Source organism: Pseudorca crassidens, chromosome 18 (genome assembly GCF_039906515.1).
Source record: "Pseudorca crassidens isolate mPseCra1 chromosome 18, mPseCra1.hap1, whole genome shotgun sequence".
In the NCBI taxonomy this organism is placed as follows: domain Eukaryota; kingdom Metazoa; phylum Chordata; class Mammalia; order Artiodactyla; family Delphinidae; genus Pseudorca; species Pseudorca crassidens.
In genome coordinates this window covers 79,033,586-79,057,902 of record NC_090313.1, presented here as the reverse complement: position 1 = coordinate 79,057,902, position 24,317 = coordinate 79,033,586, and the positions used below count along the sequence as shown (strand labels likewise).

Sequence of the window (24,317 nt, the reverse complement as noted above, 5' to 3'; positions counted from 1 at the left end):
CTCGTTTTCGTCTGCGTCGTCCACGTCAGCCTCACATTACTCTTCAGAGGTTCCTGTGCGAGGGCTGGCCGTGGAAATGCTGATGGGAAGCTCTGCGTGTGCACATGAAGCTGCCATGCGAGGTAATCCCGCCGGGCCCTCTACTTGGAGAACCTTGATATCAGTATCTTCCAGTCTTTTCCTCCTGGGCTGTTCAGAGGCCCCAGAGGAGACCACCAGTCTCCTGCCCAGAGGATGACAATCTTGTTGCCGGTATTCCGAGAGCTGAGTGGGAGGAGAGGGCTGAAGGAGTCAGTACACACATATTCACTTCATAGCTCTGTCCCAAACAGAGTGCCTTGTAACCACAGCAACCCTCCAGCTTACCATCCTCAGACAAAACTTTCCCGTCTTTTTCCAGTTGGGGGAAAGGCAGCCACTTGTCCGGCTAGAGTTGTGGAGATGACCTGGGTAACTTCTAAAACAGATTTTCAACCAATCCTCTTTATTTTAGTAAGAACATTCAAGATAGACTGAATTCTGAGCCACAAAACACACTTTTATACTTTCAAAAAACAGAAATCATAGCTCTCAGACCTCAATGGAATTAAACCAGAAATCAATAACAGAAAGACGTCTGGAAAATGCCAGAATACTGGGAGATGAAGCAGCATGCTTCTAAATAACACATGGGTCAAAGAAGAAATCTCAAGAAAATTTTAAAATATTTTAAACTAAAAGAAAATGAAAATACAGCTTATCAAAATTTGTGGAATGTGGCAGAAGCAGTGACAAGAGGGAAATGTATAGCATTGAATGCATATATTAGAAAAGAAGAAGAATATAAAATCAATAAACTAAACTTTCACCTTAGGAAACTAGAAAAAGAGCAATTAGATACAAAGTAAGCAGAAGAAAATAAATGATAAAGACTTAAGAGAGCAGAAACCACTGAAATTGAAAATAGGAAATCAGAAGAGAAAAATTAATAAAACCAAAAGCCAGTTCACTGAAAAGATCAATAAAATCAATAAGCTTCTAGGCAGACTTATTAACAAAAAAGGGAGAAAACACAAATTGCTAATATCAGAAAGGCAGGAGGGGATTATCACCAGCACATGAGCATTAGGAGGGTAAACCCGACAGCCTAGATAAAATGGACCAGTTCTCTGAAACACAATGGCTGCCAAAACTCACACAAGAAGAAACAGATTTTAAAAAACAAACGAACAAGAAGAAGAAAAAGAAGAAACAGATGATCCGAATAGGCCTGTATCTACTAAGGGAATTAGATCAACAATGAATAACCTTCCAAAACAGAAAGTACCAGGCCCATGTGGGTTCACTGGTGAATTCTACCAAAAACTAAAGAAGAAATCATACCAATTCTCTATAATCTCTTCCAGAAGATAGAAGCCAAGGGAATATAACTTATTCTGTGAGGCCAGCATTACCCTAATACCCAAACCAGACAAAGGTGTTATAAGAAAAGTACAGACCAATATCGCTCATGAACATAGATGCAAGATCTTCAACAAATATTAGCAAATCGAATCCAATAATGTATAAAAAGAATTATACACCACAACCAAGTGTGATTTGTCCCAGGTAAGAAAGGCTGGATCAACATTCAAATAAACAAACATAAATATAGTCAACTGATCTTTGACAAAGGAGAAAAGGCAAAGATTGTCTTTTCAACAAATGGTCCCTGAACACTTGGACATCCTCATGCAAAAACGTGAATCTAGACACACATACCTTACACCCTTCACAAAAATTATTTTCACCAAAAATCATGGTCCTCAATGTAAAACAGAAAACTATAAAGCTCCTGGAGTATAACATAGGAGAAAACCTAGATGATCTTGGGTATGACAGTGACTTTTGTTTTTGGCTGAGTTGCACGGCATGTGGGATCTTAGTTCCCCGACAAGGGATCAAACCCGCGCCCCCTGCATTGGAAGCATAGCCTTAACCTGTGGACCAACAGGGAAGTACCAACGATGACATTTTAGATACAATACCAAAGGCACAATCCGTGAAAGGAAGAATTGATTATCTGAGCTTCATTAAAATTAAAAACTTCTCTGTGAAAGACACTGTCAAGAGAATGAGATGATAAACCACAAACTGGGAGAAAATATTTGCAAAAGACACATCTGATAAAGTACTGTTATTCAGAATATACGAAGAACTCTTAAAATTCAGCAGTAAGAAAACAAACAACCTGGTCAAAAAATAGGCGAAAGGTCTCAACAGAAACCTCACCAAAGAAGGGGTACAGATAGCAAGAAAGCATACAGAAACACATTCCGCATCACGTATCATCAGGGGAATGCAAGCAAATTAAAATGACCCACACTACACACCTATTAGAATGGCCAAAATCCCAAACCCTGACAACACCAAAAGCTGGCGAGGATGTGGAGCAGCAGGAACCCTCACTCACTGCTGGTGGGAACGCACACTGGAAGTTACTGTGGAAGACAGTTTGGCGGTTTCTTACAAAACTAAACACACTCCCACCATACAATCTAGCAACTGCACTCCTTAGTACTTACCCCAGTGGGTCAAACAGTATGTCCACACAAAAATCTGCACCTGGATGTTTATAAAAGTTTTAGTCATAATCGCCAAAACTGGGTAGCAAATAACATGTCCTTCAGTGGGTGAATGAATAAATTGTGGTCCATCCAGAAAATGGAATATAATTCAGTGCTAAAGAGGAATGAGCTGTCAGCCATGAAAAGACCTGGAGGAACCTTAAGTGCATATGACTAAGTGAAAGAAGCCAATTTGAGGCGGCTACAGACTGTGTGATTCCATAGTTGTGGAAAAGCCAAAACTATGGCGACAGTAAAAAGACCTCAGTGGTTTCCAGGAGTTACGGGGAGGGAGGGGTGAATAGGTGGAGCACAGAGGGCTCTTAGGGCAGCCCTACTCCACGTGAGAGTATAAGGTGGATACACGTCATTGTACATCTGTCCAAACCATAGCAAGTACGCCACCAAGAGTGACCCCCTAATGCACGCTGTGGACTCTGGGAGATGACGGCGTGTCAGTGTGGGTTCTCTGACCGTCACAAAGGTACCACCTTGGGGGGGATGCTGACACTGGGGGGAAGCTGTGTGTCTGGGGACGGGGTGGACAGGAACTCTCTGTACTTCCGCTCCATTTTGCTCTGAAAAATAAGTTTTGTTAATTTATAAAACCTCTCTCCTGTCATGTTAATGGTGTCAGGGAAGTGGGAGGATGCAGATACCTCCAGAGGCCTGATCCGTAGCCAGCTGGGCCCGTACAACACACTGAGACAGGAGCAGCTGGTCCCCTGTGGTCCCGGGGAGACAGGCAGAGCTCTCAGTGCAAACAGAAAGCGCGGGAACAAGTGGTCCACCGCCCGCAGTGGCCCATCTAAGAGTCACAGACACGCCGGCAGGGCCAGAGGCCGAGTAACCGGAGACCATTTTCAGGTAGCCGTCACGCTGCAAGGAGGCTTCTTTCCACACCATGGAAGATCCTTCCCGGAGACGGAGCACACGGCCAAGTGGAAGCAGTGGGGCAGGGCTCTCGAGGGAGGGGGAGGGGTGCACAGGGAAGGCCCGTACCTGGGTGTGTGACCACCAGCAGGCACCAGCAGGCACGCCCTCCCTGCAAACACAAAAAGACCTCAGGCTCACAGCCACCAAAGCACACTCCCTGACCCCCGGGGGGCTTCCAGTCAGTGGTCAGTGCTGAGCTCTTACACGAGAATGGACGGTAAGGACTGACGCTAGGGCAAGTACACATAATGGGCAGTCCAGAGACAGACCTTTAAAACTTTAGGGTCAGTTGATTTTCGGCAAGAGTGCCAAGTCAATGCAACGGGGAAAGAATGGTTAGTCTTTTCAACAAACAGTTCTGGGACTCCCTGCTACTCACGCGCACACTAGTGAAATCACACCCCGCATCTCACTGCACAGAAATAAACTAAAAATGGATCACCGACCTAAATGAAGGGTTAAACTATAAAAGTCTTGGGAGAAAATACAGGAGTAAGTTTTCATGGCCTTGGGTTGGGCAAAGTCTTCTCTGATAGGACACCCAAAGCAAAAACAACAGGAGAAAAAAAAAATAGATAAATTGGACTTAGCAAAATAAAAAAATGGGGGGGGGGCATCAAAGAACACCAAAAAGAAAAAATGAAATCGGTGAGAATGTGGAAAAATTAGAGCCATCATACATTGCTGGAGAGAATGTAAGATGGTGCACTTGTTCTGGAAACAGTCTAGCACCACCTCAGAAGGTTCACAGTGTTGCCATTTGACCCAGTAAAGCCACTACTGGGCTGACACCCAAGAGAAATAAAGTATGTCCACACAAACACTTGCATATGAATGCTCAGAGCAGTACTGTGCACAATAGCCGAAAGGCAGAAATAACTCTAATGTTCACTAACTGTTGGATAAATAGGAGAAATAAAATGGGATAAATCTACACAACGCAATACTATTTGACAATAAAAAGGAAAGACATACTGACAGTGCTACCACGTGGGTGAAACTTTAAAGTATGATGCTAAGTGAAAGAAGCCAGTCACCAAAGGCCTCTTACTGTATGATTTCATCTACATGAGATGTCCAAAAGGGGCAAATCCGTAGAGACAGGGGGTAGATCAGTGGTTGTCTGAGGAGTGCACTTGTGATGGTCGCGAACAATGGAAGTTACGGCCGAAGGGAACCCGGCCTCTCTTGAGTGATAATAATGTTCTCAAGTTGATTGTGGTGATGTTTCTGCAAGTCTGTGAATATACTAAAAACTGCTGAATGATATACCTTAATTGGGTGAATTTTTTGTACTTATGTGAATTATATCTCATTAAAGTTATTTAAAAAAAAACGATGGTCAGAGTCATTTAAGGAAAGCCTCCAACATGAATTTGGAGAAAGAGTAAAACAAAGAACAAGCAGCAAAAACATAACACAAAGGAGCCCAGAGGAAATACAGACAATTTGGAAGCAGAATTTAAAAACCCTTGAAATGATAAGAGGGGTAACAAACACAAATACTGAAGACATAAAACAGGGACGGACAGACTGATTGGAGAACAAGAATGAGCTCTTGGGAATTAAAAAGATAATACCTTCGCCCCCAAAGTTTAATATGAAATCTGTAAGATGAAGTCAATGAAACCTTCCAGAAAGTGGAATAAAAAAACCATGGATGACAGGAAATAAATATAAGAAATCAGAGAATCGGCTGAGGAGTTGGAGAATCTTTGGAGGGAATAAAGTTCAAAATAATGCCAGAAGGGACTTCCCTGGTGGTCCAGTGGGTAAGACTCGGCACTCCCAATACAGGGGGCCCAGGTTCAATCCCTGGTCAGGGAACTAGATCCTCCATGCATGCGGCAACTAAGATGCCTGCATGCCGCGACTAAGACCCAGTGTAGCCAAAATAAATAAATAAATAAATATTTTTAAAAAATAATGCAAGAAAATTCTCCAGAGCCAAAGGGCACACATCTCTAGGTTGAAGCCTCAGTGTTCAGGACAATAAACGAAACCAATGGAGGAACGTCGCCATAAAGTGTAGACCACAGGGTAGACAGAGATGATTCTAGAAGCTTCTAGAGAGAAAAGGTATTCAACAAGACTGTGAACCTGGGAAACAGAGGACTAATGCCTCCAAAATGCTGCGTGAATTTCATCCTAGAATCTTAGATTTATTTATATTTTCAATAAAGTAGAAAAGGGGGCTTCCCTGGTGGCGCAGTGGTTGGGAGTCCGCCTGCCGATGCAGGGGACGCGGGTTCGTGCCCCGGTCCGGGAGGATCCCGCGTGCCGCGGGGCGGCTGGGCCCGTGAGCCATGGCCGCTGAGCCTGCGCGTCCGGAGCCTGTGCTCCGCGGCGGGAGGGGCCACAACGGTGAGAGGCCCGCGTACCGCAAAAAAAAAAAAAAAAAAAAAAAAGAAAAGGGACATTTTTGGACAAGCAAGAACCCCAACTTCTTTCCAGGTGTAAACTGAGGAAAAGGAAGATACGGCATTTGGCAAAATGGGATCCAACACCGGAAAGTGACAAAGAGAATTCCCAAGATGACAGCTGTTTGTCAGGCTTGAAGGGCAGCTGGTCCAGACTGCAGGATGAGGTAGACACAGCACTCGTGCTCCTGGAAAACAGTCTGGGATTTGACAGATCCATCGCAGCAACTGGGGAGGGAGGGAGAGAGGGAGGGGAGGAAGGAGGGAAGGAAGGAAGGATGGACAAAACACCTGTACTTTCAAAGAAAACAAAGTAAATGAAAAAACAAGGTAATTACTAAGTCCAAGAGGAAAATTTTTTTGTATGAGAAGGAAACATAATCAGAATACACTATTTGGCTCAAAGACAACCTAGCAGTCTTTTGTTTTTGTTTTTGGCCACACTTCGAGGCTTATGGGATCTTAGTTTCCCAACGAGGGACTGAACCCGGGGCCACGGCAGTGAAAGTCCTAACCACTGGACTGCCAGGGAATTCCCCAGCATAGTCTTCATAATATTTACGTTGATAACTGATTTAACTAAAAGTTGTGAGAGAACTTACACTAGGAAACAGAGGTTGAGGGAGGCCTATAAGAGAATCACCATATATGTCATTGATAGAAAATATTTAAAATAAGTAAATCAAGAAATATCATTAAGAGCCTATCAGTGAAAATGCCAGAAAAATGACATAGAAGACATGGGAGAGGTTGTGTTTGGGAAGCAGGAAATGGCGAGATATGGACAGAGACTCTTTTTCTAAAAATAATATAATTTGGGGACTTCCCAGGCGGTCCAGTGGTTAAGACTCCGAGCTCCCACTGCAGGGGTGGGGAGGCGGGCTCCACGTCTGTACCCGGGTCCTGGACCCATAAGCTACTCTGAGCCTTTTGGAGACACCAGTCACCGGCTTAGAAAAGGCAGGAAGCTGGTGACTTTAGGAGGGTCCGCGCGTTCCGAGCGGCGGGCAAGCAGGAAAGGAAGAGGTCGCGATGCTTTGGAGCTGAAGGCTGGACACTGTGGGTGGTCAGGTCAGCTGACCCGCTGCGAGGAAGGGTGGTCTCTCCACTACCCAAGAGGGAATGACACGTGAGAAAGAGATGAAGGCCAACTGCTCCGCTGGCGCCCAGATTCTGCCAGGTGTCAGCGCAAGGGCTAACGCACAGCCAGAGGATCTGCGCAGACCCGTGCTGTCCAGCGTGGGCCGCTGAGCACGGCGACAAGCTTGCGCAACGTGGCCGGCGTGACTGAGGTGAGTTGTGAGCCTTCGTTACTCGAAACTGAAATTGAAACCGAAACCCACTTCCCCCTCCAGGAAGATGGAGCAGATTGTTCCTACGCCTCCCACCAAGTACAACTCAAACTCCTGGACACGGCGGGCAGAACGGAAGACCCTGAGAGGTGGGGAGGCGGCGGCAGGGGAGCTGGGCCTCGGGGCCTGAGGAACGACGCAGCGCTACGTGCTCCGGGGTTTCTTTCCGGTTGCAGGCTTGGAGCTGAGCCCAGCAACCTGCAAGTACCAGCAAGCCGGGTCCCAGCGACAGCCCGACCCCCGACGCAGAGGAGACGGCAGACAGACGGGCAGTAACTGCTCCAGTACAGCCAGTCCGACCAGAAATCCCTGCCCCCGGCCTTGCCAGCAGAGCCCCCAGCGTCCTGCTGGGGTGACGTGCCGGGACTCCTGCTAGGGCAGGACGCTGGGACCTCCACGCCGGTCGGCTCCCCAACGTGGCAGCCTAAGAGGAAAGCGGGGGCCGGCAGTAAGGGGAGCCCCTCCCCGCTGGGACAGGGTCGGAGGCGGCCTGGTGGAGTCGCGACTGCCCAGTGGGGACCACGTGACTGCACCTTTCAAAAGACCAACTCATCGGAAAACAAACGGTATTTTCTGTATTTCTTAATGCCATCAACCATCTTAAAGCAAAGGTGAGGCGTTAGCCTTGTCCTGTCAGTGTAACTGTCCCGAGCAGGAGAATCAGCTCCCACTCACGATTTCCCTGACACCCCACTTTACCCGCTCGACAATCTAATGCCGTACACTTGTCACCACCTTCGCGAAGAGAAGCTGGTCACACAACCGCACCCCTGCTCGGACGGTGTGCTGACCTGAAACCCGCTCTCCTCTGGGGGGGGGGGGGGGGGGCGTCTCCTCCCCCTCCCCCTCCCCCTCCCGATGGCAGCCCTGGCTGCCCGTGAATCACAGGAAAGCCTGGGGGAGTGGCAACACATGATATAAGCAAGAACTTACAAATTCCAATGAAGCTTGACACCAGTGGATTTGGATTCAAAACTTTAATAATAAATTGTGCCAGTAGAAGCTTTTCAAAGGCAATGATATATCAATAAATAATAGTTAAATTGAGTTCCTGAGAAAGAACCTACCACATGACGTCTGTCAGAGCGTAAATAACACCACGGCGTTACTGCAAAACTAGAGAAACACTGACAGTCACGACACAGCACAGCAGACCCAGAACCTGCCACTCACACACATGTAAACCAGTACACAGGAATCATCTTCTTCAGTTTAGCCATCGATAGACGCGTAAGTGTGCTGCCTAGAGATACACTAACTAATGGATACATTATGCTAAAAACCTCAAGGAAAAATACGTGGAATAATATAATGAAAAATATGATGCATCAGGTTTTTAAAAAGCAAAAAAAGAATTTAACTTTTTATTCAAATATAAATCACTTTAAATAGGAATCATACTAATTTGAAATAGGAATATTTTGTGTTTATCTATGTAGTTATATATACATTTACACTCCTAAGAAAATATGTATGGCTTAAATATCTTTTCTTTTTCAACATCACTTCGCTGTTTCACAAAGATTAGAAAAATGTGCTTCTAAAACCAAATTAAGATGGATCCTTCAAAGCACACTAGAAACACGGTGAGAGAACCCCAAGATCACTGCCCTTCCACAGGGCGTCTGCCGGGTGGGGCTCCGGCTACCCGTGGTGGCTGTACCACCAGGACAGCATCCTGACTCGCGAAGCAGACAGAGGTCCACGACTAACTTACATTTTTTTGGCAGAGCTAAGAGAATCCCTTTTGATGTATACAAGTGTTGTGCAGGACAAACGTCTTTGCCCCCCAAAGAATCCAATCACACCCAAGACACATACAGTCACATCAGCTCTCAGGCACACGTGCATTTCCTCAACGAGAGAGGAGGGGTGCAGTCACAGCGAGGAAGTCACCACAGGACGACACGGCATCAGCACACTGTCCAGAATTACTCACTCAAAACGTATTCACAGAACCCGCTGTGAATGGCAAGACACGGTCACGCTTTAACAGAAAAACCCTGTTCATGCAGCGATCTCTCCACACTTGGCATCTGAAGTCACACCCGCGTGATCACCTGCTCACACTTCCTATTATACTATAATATGCAAAAAGCAAACAGAACAAAACAAAAGCAGCTTTTAACATATATCACAATTTTGAAATGTGGGAAAAATATAAAACAAAAACCACTGTGTGAATAAAATGGTATCAGTAACATCAGAACAGTGTTATCTTTTTTTTTTTTTTTACATTATTGCACAGAGATTTCTTATCACATGTTCTTCAATCTTTACGTCTTTCCCTAAATGTGAATAAGTGCTGTGGATAAAATACAAACGTAGAAAATAACAGCAGCATGATTTGTCAAAATTAATCCCTATAATTTAGTAAGAAAAATGGCTATAAACAAAATAAGTGCTCTTTCTAAACTGTACTAATTTTAAAAAATATTGTTTTAATGCAGTGAAGGTCCTCAAAAGCCAATTCCAGGCCATGCTGACACCCGCCCCGCCGTCAACCAGAATGTGGAGGAGACGTCAGAGGCGAGTCCTCTTTCAGAAGCTTTTCTGCTTTGGTTTTGGGTGCAGACCAGACTTTCGAGGGGCAATCGGCCGACTGACCTGAGGGGCTGACCTCCCGGTCCCCCAGGGTCTACACGTACACGGGCTGGCAGCTCCCAGCCTGTGCCCCCGGGGCCGGGCCCCCCGCAGCTGGCTGCTCGGCCTCAGTCCCGGTCTCGGCCACCGCAGGCTTGGGGCACCGGAACGGGTAGCCGTTGTCGTCGAAGAACCTCCGGAAGGTGAACTCATAGAAGGCGTGCTCGGGGTGCCGGCTGCCCGGGGGGCCCAGCGCATCCCAGGCCTTGGAGCTGTCTTCGCTGCCGTCCTGCCAGGGGCCCTCCTCGTCCACTGGGTCGAAGTTGGACGTGTCCATGGGGTGGCTGATCGTGGGCACGTAGGGGGCAGGCTGCCTCCGGATGTCGCTGGAGAAGTCGATGGCACCCAGGAACGGGTGGGCCTTCAGGTCGTCGGCCCCGTTGCGGCCCAGCCGGTGCTCAGCCGCGCAGCAGAGCTTGGCGATGAGGTCCCGGGCCTCGGGGCTCAGCTCCACCTGCGCGGGGATGTGCAGCGTGCTCTCCCAGTTAATCACCTGCAGGGACAATACACCCAGTGTTCCTTCCTCCTCAACCTCGAGGCCGACGAGGGCCGTCCCGGGACAGGGTGTTAAAGAACGTATCATTTCTTAACACTGCGAATCATCAGGGAAATGCAAATCAAAACCACAGTGCAGTACACCACCTCACAACGGTCAGAATGGCCATCATCAGCCTACAAATGATAAATGCTGAAGAGGCTGTGGAGAAAAGGGAACCCTCCTACACTGTTGGTGGGAATGTAAGCTGGTGCAGCCACTATGGAAAACAGTACGAAGGTTCCTCAAAAAACTAAAAATAGAGCTACTATATGATCCAGCAATCCCACTCTTGGGCACATATCCAGACAAAACTATAACTCAAAAAGATACATGCACCCCTATGCTCATAGCAGCACTATTTACAATTGCCAAGACATGGAAGCAAAATGTCCATCAACTGATGAATAGATAAAGATGTGTTACATATATACAATGGAATCCTACTCAGCCATGAAAAAAGAATGAAATAACGTCATTTGCAGCAACACAGATGAACCTAGAGATTATCATACTAAGTGAAGTCAGACAGAGAAAGACAAATACCACATGATATCGCTTATGTGTGGAATCTAAAATATGATACAAATGAACTTATTTACAAAACAGAAACAGACTCACACACATAGAAAACAAAGTTATGGTTACCAAAGGGGAGAGGGAGGGAAGGAGGGGACAAATTAGGAGTTTGGGATTAACAGATACACACTACTATTCAATATATATAAAATAGATAACAAGGACCGACTGGATAGCACCGGGAATTACATTCAATATCTGGTAAGAACCTGTAATGGAAAAGAATCTGAAAATAATATATACTTGAATCACTTTGCTGCTATACCTGAAACTAACACAATATTGTAAATCAACTATACTTCAATAAAAATAACTTTTTTTAATTTAAAAAGATCTTGATAATTTCACGATGGGAGAACAGAACAGACATAGGAGGCTCTGAGCAGCTACAAAGTGTTGGTGTGGTTTCAGGAGGAGCCCACAGCCTGAGGCACAGGGCGAGGAAGCCACCCCCAGCTGGTGGTGCTCAACCACACACATCAGCCATCAGGACGCTCACAGAGACCTGTCTGCTGTGAGGAGGAAGCCTAAGGGACTTCTTGTTTACACCTGGAGTCAGGATAAAGCAAGGCCAATATAACCAGGAGTGGCACGGGGCAGGCGGTACGAGGGCTGGTTTGAAACTGAGTTGCTGTTTTAGTAGAGCCAAAGTTATACAACTCATAGAAGAAAACATAAAGGAAAACATTCATGACGTTGGATTTGGCAATGATTTCTTGGATATGATACCAAAAGCACAGGCAATAAAACAAAAAATATATATAAAACAGACTTAATCAAAATTTAAAACTTTTGTGCATCAAAGGACACTACTGACAGAGTGAAAAGACAAACCATGGAATGGGAGAATGTATTTGCAAAGCATATAGCTGACAAGGAATTAATATCCAGACTATATAAAGAACTACAACTAAACAACAAAAACCCAAAGAACCGAATTAAAAAAGGGCAAAGGACTTGAATAGACATTTCTCCAAAGAAGATCTACAAACAAACACGAAACATATGAAAAGAGGCTCAACATCACTGAACCTTAGGGAAGTGCAAATCAAAATCACAATGAGATACCACCTCACACCCCCTAGAATAACTACTATTTTTAAAAAAACAAAAGGAAATTAAGTGTTGGCAAGGATGTAGAGAAACAGGAGCCTTTGTGCACTGTTGGTGGGAATGTAAAATGGTGCCGCCACTATGGAAACAGTATGGAGGTTCCTCAGCAAGTTTCAACATAGAATGACCCTATGACCCAGCAATTCCACTCCTGGGTATATCCCCAAAGGAACTGAAAGCAGGGACCAAACAGATACTTGTACACATACTTATGTTCACAGCAGCACTACTCACAAGAGCCGAAAGGTGGAAACAACCCAAACGTCCATTGCCAGATGATGGATTAAAAAAATGGAATGTTATTTACACACAATGGAGTATTACTCAATATTACATACAACGTAATATCATTCAGCCTTAAAAAGGAAGGAAATTCTGACACAGGCTCCAACATGGATGAACCTTGAAGACATTATGCTGAATGAAATAAGCCAGACACAGAAGGATAAATACTGTATGATTCCACTTATATGAGGTCCCTAGAACAGGCAACTTCATAGAGACAGAAAGTATTGATACAAGAGCTGTTACAGGGACAGAGAGGAGGGAGGAATGGAGTTATCATTTAGTAGTTAAGCTCCTGCTTGGGATGGTGAAAATGTCTTGAAATAGGTAGCCGTGACTGTTGCATAACATTGTGAATGTACTTAACGCCACTGAATTGTACAATTAAAAGTAGTTAAAATGGTAAACTTCACCACAATTTTAAAAATTGGGTTATTATCATGCAGACAAATTGGTAACTAATTCAGCAATTCAATTAGGATATAAATAATGCCAAATTCCAATTTCACTGTTACTGTAAAGAAACCAAGCCTTCATTTAGGGTTTTTCTAATTAAGAGGTTATTAATTTCGGGTCTCCTGTGGACTCCGGGGTATGTGACTACATCCTAGAACTGTCAGTGAACATGTGTAAGGGCACTGTTCTGAGAAGTTCCAAAGGTTTCATCAGGTTCGCTATTCAGTCTTTAAGTAATCAAATCATTCATTTTAGACAGTAAATGGCTACCATTCTAAAACTAATTCTTCAGTACTGAGTTATTACTTGACGCAGTAACTTTTTAATTACTTGAAATGAATATCAGAACTGTGTACAACTAGCCTGACACATAGCTTGTAACTGGCCAACGGTAACGACAGAACATCCAAGTATCAAACCCATTTCCTCGGGCACAGTCTCAAAGCCGTGTTGCTTGCTGCACGGCACACCTGCCGCCGGGCCCAGACCTGCGGCCTCGGTGCTCCGCCCACCCCTAGTTCTCACCTGCAAGCACCACATCGGCAGGTGACCATGGTTCAGGTTCACGCGCGCATCACAGCTCAGCTCTGACCCTGTGCCTCTACTTACCCAGATAAAAAATTAATAGGTAGTAACAAGAATACTTGAAAACATCCCATGACATACAAATGACGTCCCTACACTATTCAGAATAAAAGGTCAAATGTTGGCCTAAGCCTCCTGGGTTCATCAGAAAACCACGTGCCCCATTACCTTCAGCTGGGTCTCCGTGGGAGTCGGCGCCAGGAAGGGCGGCTGCCCCACCAGCATCTCGAAGAGAATCACGCCAACACTCCACCAGTCGCAGAGCTGGGTGTATCCTGAAAGACAGCGTCACTCAGCTCCCACCCCGCACACACCCTCCTCACACACCCCGAGAGAACCGGCTCACGTCGGCGGGGAAGCTCCAGGCGGTGCACAGGTGACGTCACCGCCCCACCTGACGGCGCGCGTGTGATGTCACGGCCTCCCGCACGTGTCGGCGCACACGTGATGCCACCGTCTCCGCACCCGGCGGCGCACGCGTGACGTCACCACCTCCGGCATGCGGGGCTCAGAACAGTCTGCGAGAAAAATGCTGCCGGGGTGTCCACGGTCTCCACGTGGGAGGAGCGTGGTCACGAGCATTTTCTTATTTTCCACCATTAGTCTGTGATAAACACCGGATGCTCTTGTAATAAAAGGCTTTTTAATTTTAAAAGATTACTGTTATTGTTAGTAACAATAATAACCAGAATTTTAGGTTCTTAAAGAACACGAACAGACGCAAGTTAAAATCATAGAAACTAAAAAGCAGAAATTCTGTGACCCGAGGTCAGGTGAGACCAGTGATGAGGCTTCCCGGGGAGGCTTCCTGGGGAGGTTTTGGGAGAACCGGGGGGAGGAAACTGGCAAAGGGAACGGCTGCCACCTGTCGCGCCCCTTGGGGGCACCGAGGGAGCCAGGCCCCCCCGCAGGGCTCCGGCGGCCCGGTGCTCGGGCAGGGCGGCCTCGTGGAGGCTGCGGAGCAGGCTGATCTTTGATTTTGTCCCACATCCCAGTCCGAGCCCCGCTCCGGTCCTGCTGTCACCGAATTCTTGCTAAGTGTGACCTGCAGCCCCTGCCCGTCTGGCCCCGGAGGCTCCGCTGGGCTGCTGCGAACGGGGGGTTGGGGGAGACGGGTGTCCTCCCCCGCAGGCCAGCACCCACCCCTCCCTCTTTGAAAGGAGGAGGAGGGGGAGAGCTTTACTGGGCAGGGAGGTTAATACTCTTAACCTCTCGAGGCACTGCTGTTACACGAGAAGCGGTGAGAGGCTAGTAACCCGCGCTGGGTCACACAGCTCACAGAGAACACGGGTGAGGACAGAGGGTCCTGGCTCCAATGACTGGAAACAACACGTGAGAACAGACAGGCCACTGCTCTCTGGGTTCATCAAACGGAATCAGATGAACAAACGCAGGCGCTGCGGGCCCTGCAGCTGACTGTCAGAGATGCCTCTCGTGCTCGGCCAGGCGCCCACTGGATGGGAAGGAGCACTGCCGTCCCCAAATCTTACCTTGAAGGTGCTTCTGGACCTGCGGCGGAGAACTGGAGGACACAGTGTTTGTATCCTCACACCCGTTGACCAGTGAAGGTGGTTGACCCAGGTAGGACGCCCCCGCATCCCTCCCCCCAAGTCCTGTCTATCACAGGACTCTGTCAAAACCAGTTCTGGAGCGACTCCTCTGGGCTCCAGGGAGCAAGCCAACCTCGCACCCGGCCTGTCACTTCCAGCCTAAGGAGGGGCAAGTGGAGACGGGCCAGAAGCAGAGGCAGCTCCCAAACAGAGGGACACACACTGGAGGCTGTGTTTGCTAAGGGAAGAATCCAGCTCTCGGACTCCCGTGAGCACAGACACAGTGGGGACACTTCGAGTCTCTGAAAGCTGGGGCTCGGGACCCTCAGAGGTCACTGGCTTGGGTGCAGGGCGGAAGCACGCACCTTTTCGGAGGAGCACTTCCGGGGCGATGTAATTTGGGGTCCCAACCAGGGAATGAGCCAGACACCGCTGATGCTGCCTCCGCGCCCTCTGCTCCAGGGTCTTGAGCCGGTCTCCACAGCGGCAATTAGACACGTCGTCCCAGAGGTCGCTGGGCTCCATGCTGTCCTGCCTGGTGTGACTCCCTTTCACCCAGGAAGCGAGCCGAGGAGAGAAGAGAATGAAAAAGTTAATTTTCACTCTTCAACAATGCAACAAATCCACAGCTTCAAAAGGAAAAGTAATCCAACCCAGCTCCTGACACAGTGAGAGAAAGATTCCTCCCGCCATCTCGCAGGTGGCGGAGGTCCTGGGCCTCACACCCAAGCTGTGAGGTGCACTCCTGTGCCAACACGGGAAGCATGGAGGAGGCGGCCGCAGGGGCTGTGCCCTGTGCTGGGTGACAGTGCAGGGCCAGTGAGAAAGGCTCAGGGACTGTAGGATGGTGGCCCCAGAGCCTCTCAGGCCCGTCTCAAAGGCTAACACCACCTGTTTGATAGACATGTTTTAAGACGGGCATGGAAAAGAGTGAGAGGATTTAGAAAATACGAACACAAATGACTTCAGTGCCAAAAAATGGGAATGAACAAAATGATTTAGGATTAGTTTTGAGTTAAAAAATAGAAGCCGGAGGGCTTCCCTGGTGGCGCAGCGGTTGAGAGTCCGCCTGCCGATGCAGGGGATGCGGGTTTGTGCCCCCGTCCGGGAAGATCCCACATGCCGCGGAGCGGCTGGGCCTGTGAGCCATGGCCGCTGAGCCTGCACGTCCGGAGCCTGTGCTCCGCAGCGGGAGAGGCCACAGCAGTGAGAGGCCCGCGTACCGCGAAAAAAAAAAAAAAAAGAAGCCTGAGCTATAGAGTATTAAAATCACTATTATAAAAATTCAAGCCATAGATAATGACCAGCTGTTTCTGACTTTTCCAGGAGGTGGAGTTAAGCTGGATCCACAGCCAGACTCAGGGCGGCTGTGAGAGAGGGCTCCTTGGGAGGCTGGGAGGCTTGTGTTTTAAGGCTTGTTTTAATAGGGCAGAGTGATGGCCCCTCAGCAAGGCCCCATGAGACGCTATGGCCTACTGTCCTAAAAACGTATTAGTAAAATTTGAAGCCACTAACTTACAAAAAAAACCACCTCACACGTCATTCGACTTCTTCAGGGAGAAAAGGATGTCACACCAAATTATAAAATCACCCGGTGACAGCTGCGCCCCAGGAGGGGAAGGAAAGGCCTGAGGCGGTACCTTTCTGGTAGTATTTGGAGTTGTGCGTCCACCTGAACCCAGTGCAGAGGCCAAAGTCTGTCAGCTTGATATGGCCGTCGAGATCTATAAGAATGTTGTCCGGCTTGATGTCGCGGTGGATGAAGCCCATCTTGTGGACGCTCTCGATGGCCAGTGTCAGCTCCGCGATGTAGAAGCGGGCCAGGTGCTCGGGGAACACCTCCATGCGGATGAGCAGGCTCATCATGTCGCCGCCCGGGATGTAGTCCATGACGAAGTACAGGCTGTCCTTGTCCTGGAAGGAGTAGTAGAGCTTGACCACCCACTCGTTGTCTGCTTCCGCCAGGATGTCCCTCTCGGCCTTCACGTGGGCCACCTGGTTGCGATTCAGGACGTCCTTCTTCCTCAGCGTCTTCATGGCGTACAGGGCGTGCGTGTCCACCTTGCAGGCCAGGCACACTTCCCCGAAGGCGCCGACGCCCAGGGTCTTCACCTTCACGAACATGGACTTGTCCATCTTGGCCCTCTTGAGCCTGTTGTAATTGGACTCCTTCTGGTAGAGGATCTTCCTCATCTGCTCCTGTTCAGCTTCACAGAGCCCGGCCTGTGCAGGAGGAAACAGGGGAGGGTCACCCTGGGGGAGCCCAGGGGGAAGGGGTGGGGGATGGGGGTGGGGAAGAGGCCCCAGAACGCAGGGGACCCCAACCGATCCGCGGAAACCAGGGTGCAGAAGAATGCGGCCAGACACTACAAGCGAGAAAATAACTCTTTGTTCTTTACATCCACACAGAGTCGCAGATCTGGAATCGAAAGGGAAGACATAATAACAGGGACTTTTTTCTCCAGGTGACCTTAGGCTCTAAAAACTACAGGAAACTTATATTAATAAAAATCTGGGGGAAAGGGGACCACAAAATTCCTGGAGCTCTAAGAGCAATGTAATAATTTAATAATAGTTCAGGGGAAAATGGGAAAACAAACAAAGTCAACGAAAATGGGACAGCGGGAAGGGCACAAATCTTATTTTTAGAATTTGTAGTTACCGGCTCTGTGTGATTTAAATTGACCATAGCATTTTAATCTAAATAATTTCATTAATAATTACCTTTTCTGACAGTTTAGTGCCAACTAGGGTATATTTCAAACCTTATATTCTAACTATAGACTTAAGAAATAGATGAATCACTACTAGATATATTTGTCTTTATAAATCCCACAATTTCAATGTATAAAACCTCAAACCTTCTTTCTACTCTTTCAAAATGTTTCCTTAGCAGTTAGAAAAACTTGGTGGATTTGTGCACTAGTAAGGACACACCATAAAAACCAATGTATTCATTTACGCGCCGGCACGTCAGGCAGAGCCCATCCCCTCCCGAGAGCGAGGGGGAAGGGGAACGCAACGTGCAGGACTTCTCCAGGTGGGACTCCCGATACCAGCCCCCCTCCCCAGGAGACCACCGGCCTGGAGGGGAGGTGCGTGAAGCAGAAGCAAGAAGGGACCCGAGGCGACCCCACGACCCACCTTGGCCATCTCCTGCTCCAGCTGCAGCCTGCGAGCCACCTTCTGCTGGTAGGTCTTCAGCACATTCTCCACATGCTGCTCCATAAAGAACTTGAAGGCGGAGGGCGAGTAGCTCTTGATGCGCGACTCCCGCTTCTCCTCGTCGCGGCAGCCCCTGCGCACGGGCACCGGGGACGTCTGGATCTGCTTGCGGTCCTTGCCCGCCTTCTCCCCTTTGGCGCCCCTGGGGCTCCTGGGGCTCCCGTCGGGGGGCTCGGCGGCCCGGCTGCCCCGGAGGCCCTGCTGCAGCCCCGCGCACAGGCCGTCCACGTCGTACTGCTCGGCGCGGCCCTGCGGCCGCAGCAGGTGCCGGGGGTAGGGCGGGGGCCGGCCCCGCGCCTCGGCGCCCCCCGGGGCGGGGGGATGCTCGTCCTGGGGCTCCAGGCCCTCAAGCGCGGGGCCCGGCGGCGGCACCCAGGCGGGGTGCGAAGGCCCCACGGCCGTCTGGGGCTCGGGCCTCATCACCCGCACGCTCTTCACCGCGTGCAGGATGTGCGCGGCCGTCACGGCCGTGATGGCGTTGGGGGAGGGCGCGGCCGCCGCCTGGTGGCCGTTGAAGGAGCCGGTCCTGCTGGGGCCCGGCTTCTGCAGCGAGTCCCGCCGGGCCAGGCCGGCGCTCGGCCACTGCGGCGCGGGGGGCGCGCTCGGCTCGAACCGCTCGGCGCCGAGGCCGGTCCGGGACGGGGTGGCCAGGCCCGGCGGGGGGCTGTCGCCAGCGAACACGGCGCCCCGGGGGCCCCCCGCGTGCACCGGGTGGGGCTGCTTGGGGTGCGGGTGGGGCGCGTACGCAGCGGCGCCGCCCGGGGGCGGGAACGCGAGGCCGGGCTGCACCTGCACCTGCACGGCCGGGCCCTTGGCGGCCAGGCCCGCGTACCCACCGACCTCCGGCGGAGTCTTGCTCTGGAAGGAGGGGCTGCGCTGGACGCCGTAGGCCAGGGGCTCCCCGGGCACCAGCAGGGGGGCCCTGTAGTGCGGGCCCTGCAGCGGGGGCGCCGGGCCCCCGGGGCCGGGGAGGCTCATCCCGGCGGCCTCCCCGGCGGCGGCATAGCCCTTGGGTGGGTGCGGACGGCAGTGAGGCCCGACGGCGGCGAAGAGGAAGTCCGGGTACTGGCGGGGCGCCTCGTCCAGGGCGGCGGGGCCCTCGAAGGCCGGCCCGCTCACCTGGGCGTAGGGCGGGAAAGGGTCACCTGCTCCTTCGAAGCTCGGCCTCCGCGGCACAGAGGCTGGCGCCAGGCCTTTTCCTGCAGAGGAGGGAACGGGAGGCTGACGCCGCGGCACGGCTACTCCGCGGCCGAAGGCCTGGGAAGGCCCCTGACGCCAGTGACGGCCGCGTGGGCGGCGCCGGGCTCCCAGTCCAAAGGCCGTGCCCTGCCTGTCCGAGGACGCCCCCGCGGAGCACCTGGCCGAGCCCTGACCCTCTGCAGCTGTGCTTCCAGCAGAAGCCACGGCAAATGACACTGTGTTCTCAGGCTAAGACGATGCATCAGAAAGACCACGAGCAAGGCAGGTGCGGGGTCATCAGAGAGTGGGCGCTGCCTCCTGAGGGGCTGGGCTGCAACACAGACCCCGGGACCCTCAGAGTCTGGACACGGTGGCCAGCGAGGCACTGTTTAAGGGAACTCCTCAGTCAAGAAGAAAACAGAAACCTGTGTCCTCTTCACAAAGAAGATACGGCTACAAAGCCCGTGCAATTTCCCCCTCAACAGATGAACTGGGCTTATCCAAGGTCTCCCACAAAACAGGGAACACTCCTGTTCAATATCCTGAATCCCTTACTACACCCAGGGACCTCAGGTCCCCAAATGGGCCCCATCTGCTCTACCAGCAAACAGAAACATTCAGTGACAGGCAGCAAGGCCAGACATCTGGTGCTGGGGCCTCTGGCCCTCCCCAGGGGCACCAGGGGGCCTTCCCACACCTCTGCCCAAGGTGTCTGGCTCTGGAGGAACCTGCCACTGGGCAGCCTGCTCTCAGAGGCCACAGAGTGGGAAACGGTGTGTTTCAGAATCAATGAAATAAGCCTCCCCCACAAGCCCAAGAGAAAGCAGAAAGAACCTGCGGGGGTTGCCTCATTTTAATATCCAGTGAATTTTCCGATCTTTCATAAGCAAAACAAATCCACAAACTCAGCAAGTAGGAGGCACCCAGCTCAGTGTCATATCTGCCACCCGCCGTCCCCGCCCTCGGGCGACCGTCAGGACGGCCCCTGCCCGCAGCCCCCAGCGTGCTCACCTGGGGAGGTCTGCTTGACGACCCGCACAATCTGCTCCTTGCCCGGCTCCAGGTAACCCATCTTACTGATGAACTCCAGGGCGGCCTCGATGCTGCGGCTGCCGGTCTGCTTGAGGGCCCTTCCCGCCATCTCCTGGGGGTGGGGTGGACACAGAGACGTTAGTGGGGGCCTGGGTGCGCGTCCCCTCGACACGAAGCCTCCAGGACTGCCTTCCCGCCCTGCGCCCGGCTCCAAGCCAGCAGCACTGGGGACGTGTCGTCAGGCGCCGATGACAACCTCACTGACCCCCAGACCACGACGATGGGCCTGGAAGACCGTACGTCCTGCTCCTGCTAGAAAAATTCTGTGACTGGACTGAAATTCCCATCCAGCCTGTGGAAGTCAGAGAACTGGCCTTCCCCAGCCCAGGCTTCCTGGGGGAGGGACCCCTGCCCCGAGGGGAGACCTGCACATCTACTGTTTATGGTGCCCCGTGCCCATGCGGGCGGCGGCGGGCGAGAGAGGACGTCAGCCCAGGACAGGCCCCAGCACTGCTGGCGGGATGAGCACCGGGGAAGAGGGCTGGAGGACAGAGAGGGACCAGGGGCTGATCACAGGCCAGACGGAGGCACAGCCGGCTCTTCACAGACAGCTGGGATTCAGGCAGCAGGAGGGCTCAGTGGAGGAAAGGTATTCTTGGCAGCAGGTGGTACCGTCAGAGCAGGGGCCTGGTGGGGGAAGAATGGGGAGGCGGGAGAGGACAGCGGGGAGGCACCACAGACCAGGCCGCCTACCTGAAGGCAGTCGCGGGAGCTTTCCAAGCAGGGTCGGGGTCAGTGAGAGGATGGGCCAGGGGCAGAGCTGCAGAACCCGTGGTCGGGTGCTCAGGCCGGAGGGGGAGGGCTGCGAGGGCTGTGGCCCAGGCGCCCTGGGCCGGCTCTGCAGAGCTGTGGCCAGACAGGGAAGCCAGCCTTCAAGGATGGAACCAGGAGGGGCAGCGAGAGGGGATTCTGTGGACAGACAGGGGTCTTCTGAAGGTGGAGGGGTGGGTGGGCAAGGAGGAGGGAACTGCAAATGCAGGAAGTGGGTGGTGACCGGAGGGGAGGGGTCTCAGAGCAGCAGGGGTGGGAGAGCCCTGACAGAGACTGCTGTAGCTTGGACAGGAGAGGAGAAGGCAGTGAGCAGGCAGCAGGACCCCAGGTCCCCAGGGGACAGAGGCCGGTCAGCAAAGAGCCACAGCAGAAACCCAGGAGATGCCCCGGACCCTGAGGACGGATGAGCCGCTCTCCCCGCCTGCCGGGCCAGGGGCTTTTCAAGGCTAACAGAGTGGACCTGTCCCCGCGCTTGTGTGTCTGCCCCTCTGTTAGGACTGCGACAGCCTGGGGGCCTGACCCTCCTGTGGCTCAGGGCTGCGCCCACCCACCTAACACAAGGACGGGAAGGACTCTGGTGCTTCACATCCACTGATTGTGTACATAATATTAACCTCCATCCTGGCCGGGCCCCACGGGGTGGCTGGACAAAGCGCGCACACGGCCGTGACCTGTGCCTGTGTCCTCGGGGATTCGGGAGAGAAGAGGCAGGAAGAGCCCCGCCCGTGAGCCAAGGGCTGGGGGGGAGGCGGCCTCTGGGGGAAGCAGCGGAAGGGACGGCTCGCGAGGCTGGGCAGCGGTGGCCAGAGCTGCCTTGGGATCGAAGGAAAGGGCACGAGCTGGGGGAGAGCCAGCCCGCTGCGGACAGCTCCCATCTGCTGTGTCTGGGACGGGACCGAAGCTTTGGCTTCTTTGGGGTGACCGGCCGCACGTGTGCGTCGCTTCAGACCGGCTACGTGTCAAGGAAGCGGCGACTCTGAGGACCAACCACGTCAGACAGTGTGTGTGTTCAACTCCCTGCTGCGCACTGGCCTCAGCCTCAAGATTCCAACCTTCCCAACGCTTCGCTTCCAGTCGAGGAACTTAACCAGCAAGAACACCGGGAGGCAACCACAGGTACCGACGTGCTCACAGGGCTGCTTCGAATCGCACAACCGACCAACTAACCATACGCCCATCACACACCCGACCACGCTAATGAGCCCTCCTGTCTACTAAACAACCCCGTCAGGCAGTCTTGCCCTTGCCGTCTGTCCCTTCCACCAAATTTAGCAAGTGTGCAGTTTCCGTACATTAACTCTCAGAGACACCACTAGACATATATGTATAGGCGTGCTTTAAAAACTGCAGGAAGGGACTTCCCTGGTGGTCCAGTGGGTGAGACTCCGCACTCCCAATGCAGGGGGCCCGGGTTCGATCCCTGGTCAGGGAACTAGATCCTGCACGCATGCCGCAACTAAGACCTGGCACAGCCAAAATAAACATAAGTAAGTAAATAAATAAATACTAAAAAACCCCACAAACTGCAGGAAACTCGGGATCATTTTTAAACCCGTCAGGAATCACAACCCTGCCTTGCCTCCACCCCCCCAGGCAGCAGGACGCCGTTTCTGTGACTCCAGTGCCCAGATGTCAGGCCAGCAGCGTGGTGTGCCGCTGTAAGACCGGTGCCCAGGGACGCCCACACCCTGCCCCTGAGCTCCGCCCCAGCTGGACAGCACGCTTGCCCCCGGGACCTTCGGGAGCCCGGTGAGCAGGGGCCCAGGGTCTGCACGGCTGCCCCCGCGCCACCCCCTTGCCCCTCGGCTTCTAGACCCACGTCCCCTCCCCCCTGCCCTCCCTCGCTCCACCGGCCGAGCTGCCCCGCTTGAAAGTCCCGCAGCTCCAGAGCCTGGGGGCAGGGCAGCTCCTCACGGCAGTTTCCCGGCGCTTCCAAGAGCCTGAAGGGCGGGTGGCTGGCTGTGAAGGAGAAGGAAAGGGCGACCCAGCCTGCCTGGGGCCAGAGCCAGAGACGCAGGCCCCCGCGGAGCGAGCGGATCCCGCGCCAGTCCGACACACCCGGCACCCGCGCGGTTCCCGGAGAAGGAGAAGAGAAAACTAAAGCCAAGAAAACCCGCAAGGGGCCTTTGGATCCGAACTGTGAGTGGGTGACGAGAAGATGAGGCACAACTCCGGCTCAAGGCCCGACAGCAAAGCCGCGGGGCAGGGCGCCCACTGAGCGCTTCCGAGGAAAAAGATGTTTTTTAGAGTAACTTATAGGTAGGGAATGAAGAAGAAATTTGCGCTAAAATTAAACAAGCATGGAAAATGCTCAACCTTACCAAGGATCAAAGAAACACTTTTAATAAAATAGCGTTTTATATTGAATTGTTAACACCAAAACAAAATAGTTACAAAGGCAAATGGCTGGTGAAACTCTTCACAGTCATATATTTTTGGTCCTTTGAGGCGACTATTTGTTAACAAGTACCAAAAGTTATTAAACGTGCGCCCTGATTTAATAATTTTACTTCCTAAAATTCTCAGGCCAATTTAAAAGAATCCTATTTTAAAAGTCAACTTGCATAAAGATGTTTGTCCGAATTAGATATAATACAATAAATCAGCCCCTCAAACAGAAGGGTGTAGGGCAGGAGCAGAAAGGGCTTAAATAATCCAATGAGAGAATAATTATGTTCATTATAATTAAAGTATTCCCTGGGATACACTTAATGCAGCCCAAAAATACTTGCTATGGCCAAATTCTCCTACTGGAGAAGCACTAAGCATCTAATATTCTTCTCTACAGAGTACACAGCAGTGAACAAAATGTGCGACTTCCAATAGCGTAAACAACATGAAGAAACAGTGACGTGCAAAATGTGTCTGAGCTTCGTCCACAAACAAGGGCTTGATCAGAACACGAGGAAAACAAGTTTGACAGTTTTATGTTGAAATATGCAACGATTTCTTCTTGTTAAAGAGCGTAAGATGATGAGAATACTTATGCGTATGTCCAGTTCCGTTATAGT

The 24,317-nt window shown here is 51.3% G+C and overlaps 1 protein-coding gene across 5 annotated transcripts in view; it reads right to left on the bottom strand.

The window, feature by feature from the left end:
* Positions 1-8,255: 8,255 nt before the first annotated feature.
* LATS2 (large tumor suppressor kinase 2) overlaps positions 8,256-24,317 on the bottom strand; it is a 46,837-nt gene continuing 30,775 nt past the window's right edge. For all 5 annotated transcript variants that reach the window (XM_067713755.1, XM_067713756.1, XM_067713757.1 and 2 more), the window contains 6 exons: positions 20,455-20,587; positions 18,184-19,463; positions 16,680-17,262; positions 15,405-15,587; positions 13,658-13,764; positions 8,256-10,429 (listed from right to left, as the gene is read on the bottom strand). In XM_067713755.1, the coding sequence (XP_067569856.1) occupies positions 9,932-10,429; positions 13,658-13,764; positions 15,405-15,587; positions 16,680-17,262; positions 18,184-19,463; positions 20,455-20,587 (2,784 nt within the window). In that variant the 3' untranslated portion in view covers positions 8,256-9,931. The remainder of the gene's footprint in view (positions 10,430-13,657; positions 13,765-15,404; positions 15,588-16,679; positions 17,263-18,183; positions 19,464-20,454; positions 20,588-24,317) is intronic.